Source organism: Lactuca sativa, chromosome 7 (genome assembly GCF_002870075.4).
Source record: "Lactuca sativa cultivar Salinas chromosome 7, Lsat_Salinas_v11, whole genome shotgun sequence".
NCBI lineage: Eukaryota > Viridiplantae > Streptophyta > Magnoliopsida > Asterales > Asteraceae > Lactuca > Lactuca sativa.
The window spans coordinates 164,057,346-164,066,954 of NC_056629.2; the positions used below are offsets into that span (position 1 = coordinate 164,057,346).

At 32.9% G+C, this 9,609-nt stretch overlaps 1 protein-coding gene across 1 annotated transcript; it reads left to right on the top strand.

Annotated features, from left to right (window-relative positions):
- Positions 1–8,044: 8,044 nt before the first annotated feature.
- LOC111895647 (glycine-rich RNA-binding protein) lies at positions 8,045–9,044 on the top strand. Its single transcript, XM_023891724.2, has 2 exons — positions 8,045–8,206; positions 8,486–9,044. Exons 1-2 carry the CDS (start codon positions 8,093–8,095, stop codon positions 8,861–8,863), a joined length of 492 nt encoding a protein of 163 aa, XP_023747492.1. The 5' UTR covers positions 8,045–8,092; the 3' UTR covers positions 8,864–9,044.
- Positions 9,045–9,609: the final 565 nt, after the last annotated feature.

Sequence of the window (9,609 nt, forward strand, 5' to 3'; positions counted from 1 at the left end):
AAAAACAATGAGAAATTTTTTCATTTGGAAGTTTATCAAATCACACACAAATTGTTCAAAATCAAACACCCAGTTATAATATTCAAAACATCAGAGTACAATTATTCAGAATGCGAAAATCATGAGGGGAGGATGCTGTACCATCACACTGGGCCCTTCCATTTCGAACTGGAAGTACCTGAAACCATACACATAACATACAAGTTCCATGAGCTACCCCCATGGTCTTCCCTTGCAGTGCCGAGGCCAAATCCTGGTCTTAAATACAAGTGTTATGGGCTACCCCCATGGTCTTTCCTTGCAATGCCAAGGGCCAAATCCCTGTCTTACATACAAGTGCCAGGGGCCAGATCCTAGTCTTTCATATAATTTCCAGGGGCTAGATCCTAGTCTTTCATGCAAGTATCACATAAGCAACTAGCATTCTACATAACAAGTAATGGGCAACATTGGTGCCTTTGACCCATGGATGTAGTGAGGAGACTCAACTCCAAAAGAACATAACCGAGCCACACACTCGAGTTGCTACAACACGGCTCCACACACTAAATAAATCCCAAGAATATCCCTAATCAATAATCCGGGTTTTTAAACCCATAAAATGGTCCAAGAATCCCAATATCCTAATTAGGGTAAAAAAGCTCATTTGCCCAAACCATCCGGCCCAATCCTCAAAAAGCCTACATCTAATGGTCCAAGGCCCAAAAGAATGACCTAAATGTTGGTCCTAGGCCATACACCCCGCGTACCACCTTGTACGCCCCATGTACTCGTCTAAAGTAAAAGGGGACCGGAGTCGAGGAGCAATACGCACTGCGTACTGGATTTTACGCCCATCATATGCTCCCTTGGTTAAAAATACCATTAAGGTCTTAATGCCTCAAGACCTTACGTCCTTTGCATGGCTACAAGGAGCCCAACACTAAAAACCTAACTTATTCAATCATTTGCTACACCGTAAGTCTTGCATGAGGACAAACCAAGATCCAAGCTTGCATTTTTATGACTTAAAATACCCTAAAATGTCTGAAATGACAGCTTAAAGGCTTTGGAGTACCTCATACTCACAAAGACCTAGGTTTTGGGACAAAAGGGATAAAAATATGCTTAACCAAGATCTAGAGAAACATGAGTCAAGTTTGGAGCTTTATACCTCCAAATGGTGCACAATGAAAAGAAAATGTTGGATCCAAGGACTTGAGAGCAAAACAAGAATGCTTTGTTGATCTTCCTTCACAAACAAGAATGCTTAAAACTCACTCAAAAGCTTAAAAATTGCCAAAATGGGTTAGGGTTTGCAAGGGGGGTCGATACGAGGGTTGGAGGCTGATAAGAGGAAGCGTTTTGGGGATATAAAGGTGTTTAAATAGTGTATAAACCCTAAATATTAGGGTTTGGTCCAAGCCATATACGCCCCGCGTACTGGTGTACGCCCAACGTACGTATGCGAGGCCAAGTACACCCAACGTACTAGCTTGTACGCCCCGCGTACTCAAGCTGCCCCAAATTACTAAAATGCCATCAAAGGTCACTTTGCAAAATTATTACACACTAAGGGGAGAAAGGGTAAATACTTGGAAGAAAAAGAAGTTACAATAATAATTTTCGTATTTGGTTGATGTAATTTGGTATTTGTTGAATGGACTTTGATATTTTGATTTGTGTATAACATTTGTAAGGTTGTGTTCATGGTTGAAACAATAACTATGGTATGACTTTTGGTTATTATGAAATGGCGATCTTATGTTAATTTGGTAATTTGTTGGTTGTTGTAATTTGGTACTTATCGAATGGATTTTGATTTTGTCTTTTATATATGATATTTGTATGGCTCTGTTCATGGTTGAAACAATGACCATCATATGTGACTTTTGGTTATTATGACATGACATTCTTATGTTTATTTTGGTGATGTAATTAATTGGTTACATCAATATCGCTAATTATTTGTTCCTGTCAAATATAAACCAAGAAAACTATAATGTTACTTTGTGTAATTAGATAGTGTTTATGCTAAAGTTTCTTTTCTGTTAAATGCTATATGTCATTAAAATTTATACACCAAGTATTATATTTATCTTATGTTATCTTATAAAACATATTAGTCATATCTTGAATTTTAAGAGGTATAAATTACACATTTTTTGTTGTACAAATCAATTATACATATATAATACATTAATATTTGGTAAAAGTTTTAAAACTTGAATTAAGAAACGTAATTAAGAAAATAATGTTGAGCAAAATAAAAATTTTAAAATATTAAATTCATGTATATTGTAAACATAAACATTTTATTTAAAAGTGATAATTTTTAATACATAATAACTAATAATAAAATATAATAATTATTTCTCGTAAGAAACTATTCGTCAAAAAAAACTATTTATTACGCCTGCTTTGTGCGGGCATATATTTAGTATTGATAAAATGATTTATGTTTTTTTTTGTTTTTGTTTGTTTTTTTTACCATAGAATTCTATCAACATTTGGTCGCTAAAGTTATAATCATGCTATGTATGCAATTAGTTTTTAAACAGATATTTTGGATTTTTGGCTTTTTCAAAAAATCAAAAGTTTAAAAAGGATGTTTACCAATTTAAAAAGTCATTTTAGATTGACCTTTTGACAAGAAGAAAAATATGATGTTTTAGAAGTCAAGAATTGGTGACTTTTGGCTTTTTGGCTTTTGCCCTATCAAAAAGGATTTTTAGGCTAAAAAGCAATCCTAAATAAGGATGTTCGTTTGGGTGGATCGGTTTTATCCGATCCAATCAAGTGAATCCAAATTGATTTCGATTTTCAAAACATGGATCCGAATAGTTCAAACTAAATTCAAATCCGATCCGATCCGATCCAATTACAATTCGGTTGGATCGGTTTTTATAATTTGGTTTTTAAAAACCAAAACATTTTAAAACAATATATAATTATAATATTACCAAACTTTACGTAAGAAGCAAAAACAAATTATTTTTGAAATTTATAAAGAACTAATAAGAAGATATATTATAGTTAAATATTTTATAGATATAAAATATTTAAGAGAAAATATTTATTAATGTTTTTTTATCGGGTGAAACGTTTTGAACCTATTTGAAAAATTAAATTACAAAACTAACAAATAACTATAGATATATATTATAAATAGATAAATAATAAATGTTTATTCGGTTTTTTTGGACTATTCGGTTCTCATTTTATAAACTAAAACCAATCCGAAATCCAGAATAATAAATTGGTTTTGTTGAAAACTAATCCAAAAATCCGAATATCCGAACCAAATAGTCCAATCTAAATTATCGAATAATTCGGTTTTATCTGAATAATAAACAACCCTAATCCCAAACACTCCCTAAATTTCCAAAATTGTCACTATTTACTCACTTGAGTAGGTTTCAACTAGTTGACACTTTTCATATGGATCGACTTGGCACTAACGTGGCATCTTAAAGCAAGATAAAACCTTCCAAATTCTCTCGTACTATTTTCTTTCATATCTTTTTCTCTCGTCTCATCTCCTCTCCTTCAGAACACTTCACCATCTCCCTTTCTCTAGTATCCTCTTCTCCCGTTAAAGAAGGTTTTAGATGACATGAACTACCAATACAAACAATAATAAAATATCCATCTGAATCATTTGAGCTCATGTTATACATACAAGAGCAAGAAAGAGTAAGGTGGATAAAACTGATAGGGAAAACAAAAGAAAAAACGAATTAAATTTTTTCTGCAAAGATGAGACAGTAGGTTTAATAAATTCTTTTAGTCGTTTCTATAAGGCAACATCCTCTAAAACGTATAGATTTTCGTAGTATGGATTATGACAAGATAAGACATTTTTTTACGTAGATGACGTCAACATTAGGCTCCACATGATCAAGAACAATAATTGAATTTCTTTTCGCATTCAACACCCCCAAACGACATCGTTGTGGAAAAAAAGATTTTCACAGACGACGTCATCTTTAGCAGACGATCATTTGTGAAAATTATGACTATATGAGTTATTTTGAATTTTTAGGTTATTTTATGGTAAAAGGTTGGGATAATGACTTAAAATGGTAATATACTTTTTGATTTGTACATATTGGGTCACTGTTGTTGTTGTTGTTTTTTTTTCGGTCTATATTTGTTCCTTCAACTTGTTTAACTGTACACATTTAGTCATTATGACCGGCTACTCCAGATAAACCGAAAAAAATGACTTAATATGGTAATATATTTCTCATTTTGTACACATTTAATCCTTAATATAGTTTTTGCACATTTAGTCCTTAATTTTTTGTTGCAAAATAAGTCATTGTTGTTTTTGTATACATTCAATACTTATGAATAGTTTCTTTAGGCTTTTTCTAACGGCATCCGGCGTAGGACAATCATTAATGAGGTGTTCGGGGCTGTTCATGTTTATGACCACTGTGGCCTCGATTGCTTGGTACTTAGGTCTTATGTTCTGAACGTCGTAACTTGTTCATATGATTTCAGATTTTAACAATCTTTATATCCGCACATTCGTATTTAAGTCTACTACAATTTTCGTTTAGATTACTCTCATTAAAAAGTAATATATTTTACTTATGATTTTATAAAAAAAGCGTTCATACATACATACATTCATAAAGAACGCATGTATGTAAAGATCATAAGTAAAAATATATTACATTTTAACGGGAGTAAAGAAAGTTGTAGTAGACTTAAATACGAATGTGTGATATAAATATCGTTAAAATATGAGATCGTATTAAGAAGTTACAACATTCAACATCCAAGACCTAAGCGAAATAGAAGACAAAAACAATCAAACAACTGAGGTCGCGGTGGCCATAAACATTAACAACTTGGAACACCTCATTAATGATTGTCCCACATAAGGATGAGCATTAGGACCATCGGAACCGGAACCGGAACCGGACCGATATCGAACCGGAACCGGAATTGGTAACAAGGTCCGGTTACCGGTTCTCCATTTGTATGAAAAACGGTCCCGGTTCTCAAAACCGAAACCGATTTGATAATTTTTCCGTTTCTTAAAATGTGCATAACTCACTCATATGAACTTGGAATTATTTGATTTTTTTCCAACATGTAATTTTGAGTTTGTAATTCGTTTTTGACTGTATAAACATATGTTTTGGTTAGATATTGAATCGGACACATGTCCCGAAAGAAAGAATATTGATGTTGTGTTTTTTCTATTTCAACATTTTTTTTGTTTTTTTGAATCTATCTCATTTTTTAAAATGCGCATAACTCATTCATATGACATCAAATTACTTAATTTTTTTCCAGCATGTAATTGGTGTTTGTACTTCATTTTAGACTATAAAACACATATTTTGGTTAGATATTGAATCGGTTATAGACCTCGGAAGACAACATGTCAATGCTGCGTATTTTCTATTTCAACATTTTTTTTGGAATCTGTCCCACTTTTAAAATGCACATAACTCATATGAAGTCGGAATTACTTGATTCTTTTTTCATCATGTAATTTAATGTTTGTACCTTAATTTAGAATGTAAAAAGTCATAATTTTGTTAAATATTGAATCGTACAAGCTCTGGAAGATAACATATCATCTATAATATTTCAACCGGTTCTAGTTTGAAAAACAACCGAAAAACCGGGACCATAACCGGAACTAGAATCGGTGGTCCGGTTCCCGGTTCTTATAATATAGGAAAACCGATTCGGGTTCCGAACCAGTCCGGTTCTAAAACTCATCCCTAGTCCCACATAGGATGTCGTGAGAAAACGTAAGAAAATCGGTCATAAATACTAAATGTGTACAAAAACAACAAGGACTTATTTTGTAATAAAAAAATATTAAGGACTAAATGTACAAAAAAAATATAATTATTAAAGGTGCACAAAATGAAAATATATTAACCTTTTAAGTCATTTTTCCGGTTTATCTGAAGTAATCGGTCATAATGACTGAATATATACAATTAAACAAGTTGAATGGACAAATATGAATAAAAAAAAATTTTAATGACCAAATATTTACAAATCAAAAAATATATTATCTTTTAAGTCATTATCTGTGAAAAGTTAAAAAAAGCTACCGTGAACATGTTCGTATCCCTATTCTAATAAAATAATAGTTTAAATCTCCTTTTGACACGTGTCATCATATTAGGCCTCCTAATTAATACATATTTTATTCTTTTTTTTTTGCCATGTGTCACCCTATTAAACTTCTTAATTAATGCAGCCACTTGTCAACCTATTAATTATCTATTTCAAATTTTAAAAATTTTCATTTTAATTACAATAAATTAATAACTATGGAATAAAAATTAAAATAAAATTAATGCAAATTATAAGGTTATATAATTTCACATATTTATTTAAATTAACGATTATAATTTATTAATAATTTTGTGTTCTAACTATTAAAGTTTAATTAATTTTGTAGCCGTGGTTTCACGGGTTATAAACTAGTACTTGAATAAACAAATCAATGATTGACTGAGCGTTTAATGCCAATAAATGTCATTAATTATGTAATTAATGTATCAGTTACAGAATTCAAAAATAGAGACTAAAACTGTCAAGTTTAGCAAAAACGAGGGTAGCGCGAGCCTGAGTTTTCAGAGCTACATTCGTGTCCGCAAGTCGCGCCCATGCACGAGTTCAGTGTTTTTGGTCTATGAAATCCAAGATTTGCACCCCCCTGCGCGCGGGTAGGAATTGTAGTAAAACCATAGACACAGACTTTTAAGCCTTACATACATTCAAGCTTATACACCTTGTTGAGTTTGGTCTTTCTACCAATGTGGGACTCATTCCCATATTCATCATTTTTTTCTAAATTTATTCTCAAATACCCTTCTTTGAGTATCGATATCTCATTCACATATACTCTATTTTGGACGTATAATATATTGTTTCAAAACTTGTGGAGGAGAACATAAACCCACTTAGAGTTAGTTATATATACAACATATGTATATAATTATATATGTCCAAAGTTAGTAAAAATATAAATATTTATACTATATTTTCCAGCAGTAATTTAGTATTTGTACTTCAATTTAGAATGTAAAACGTCATAATTTTGTTAAATATTGAATCATTTACAAGCTTTGGAAGATAGCATATCATCTATAATATTTCAACCGGTTCTAGTTCGAAAAATAACCGAAAAATCGGGACCAGAACCGGAACCGGTGCTTGAACCGGCGGTCCGGTTCCCGGTTCTTATAATATAGAAAAATCGGTTTCGGTTCCAAACCAGTCCGATTCTAAAGCTCATCCCTAGTCCCACATAGGATGTCGTGAGAAAACGTAAGAAAACTAGTTCTAAATACTGAATGTATACAAAAACAAGAATGACTTATTTTGTAACAAAAAAGTATTAAAGACTAAATGGACAAAAAAATATAATTATTAAAGGTGCACAAAATGAAAAATATATTACCCTTTTAAGTCATTTGTTCCGGTTTATCTGGAGTAACCGGTCATAAGGACTGAATGTGTATAATTAAAAAGTTGAAGGAACAAATATAAAAAAAAAATTAATGATCAAATATTTAAAAATAAAAAAAAATATTATTCTTTTAAGTCATTATCCGTGAAAAGTTAAAAAAAAGCTATTGTGAACATGTTCTTTATAAAAGATAAAAATGAGGTATTATTTTTTTTATAAAATACAATCAATATTAATATAATTTTCTAAAAAAAGAAAAGAAAAAGAAAGGAACAAAATAAATAAAGTGTGAGTAACCTACCAAAACAATAATAGAGGTGAGAGGTAAAGAAGATAAGCCCGTCCCCACATAGTTTGAGGTTCATCCAAATAAAATATCATAAATTTTCTTTTCTTTTCTTTTATAGATAGAATACTCAATTACCGATTTTGAAATCACAATAAAGTTGAAGAAAGCTACTTTTTGTTGACGAGAGTATCAAAATATAAATATCTAATCTGAAACCTAACCATGGTTAGCCACATACCTTATCTAATGACGTCAACTAACCATAGTCAAGAGTGAAGTATGAGGAGCTTCTTCAGCTATAAAATCTAGGCGTCTTCTCCTAGGGTTTTATCCTTTCCCCACCTCGTATTCAAAATCAGTCATTAATGGCGTCTGCGGATGTGGAGTTCCGCTGTTTCGTCGGTGGTCTGGCATGGGCGACTACCGACCAATCCTTAGAAGAAGCTTTCTCTCAATATGGAGAGATTTTGGAATCGAAGGTCCGTTTCGTGTGTCGTGGGTTGAGATCCGAGATCTGAATCCGGCTCGATTCGGCCACGCATCTGTGTTCTTTGTGTTACTTTGATTGATTCTCTGATCTCGTTTTGTTAACTACTCTCTTCTGTAATCTGTTACTTTTATTACCTGAAACGGTACGTTTCTCGTTTTCTAAGGGACGAAGATCGATCGATTTTGGGTTTTTTTGATGTTATGTTAGATAGTTAATACTCGAATCGGATCTAATTGGGTTTTTTTAATTCTGTTTTTGGTTTGAATAGATTATCAACGATCGGGAGACTGGCAGATCTAGAGGATTCGGATTCGTAACTTTCAAGGATGAGCAAGCGATGAGAGACGCGATTGAGGGGATGAACGGACAGAGCCTCGACGGTCGTAACATCACAGTGAACGAGGCGCAGTCTCGTGGAAGCGGCGGCGGTGGAAGACGTGAAGGTGGCGGTGGGTACGGTGGAGGAGGCGGTGGATACGGAAGACGTGAAGGTGGCGGCGGTGGATATGGAGGTGGTGGCGGTGGATATGGAGGTGGTGGCGGTGGTTATGGAGGTGGTCGTGACCGTGGGTACGGCGGTGGCAGCGGTGGTGGCGGTGGATACTCGAGGGGAGGCGGTGCTCCGGAAGGTAACTGGAGGAATTAAGAATTTGGAGTTTGATTAATGGTGTATTATCGTGTGTGTGTTGAAGTGTTTGTTATGTGGTTGATGTTAGTAGTCTTGTTTTTGATCGCTGAGTTGGTTGTGTTTGATAATTGTAATCATGGATGAATATGAGTTTAATTATCTCATTTCTTTGATTAATTCAAAGCGTTGTGTTGTGATATTTTTAACGAAATTTCTTCCTTTTATCAGCTCATGTTATCGAATAGATCGTGGAACAAACATTGTAGGTTTATATTACAATTTAGGTTGTCTATTTGCACATAGATAACTAATAGCACACAGATCTATTTTTTGATATGCTAGCAATTATCTTAGCACAAAAATAAGAAACTTTAGGAAGTATATACAACAAGCTACTTTTACAGTTTTACATCATTTTAGGTAAAAATATGTTTTTTAATGACATTGATTGATATCTTTATTGTGCAAATGATTATGTTAGAAAGTATAAGAAGTAGTGAAAAAAAATGAAAAACACGTTATTTTCTTAACCGGGGTATTTGGAATTGCTTTTCAAAAATAATATTTGCTTACGTAAGAGTTGTATGTTTATATATCAAAAGTTGTAATCTTGATTCATTTATATTTTGATAACCCACAAAAGTGGTAAACACTAGCATATGTATTGTCAGATGTTGATTCGCCTGGTGTATGATGGCATTCCCCATGTATTTTGTTATCACTAATGTAGATCCTACACAATGATGAACCAACATAAGTTAAAT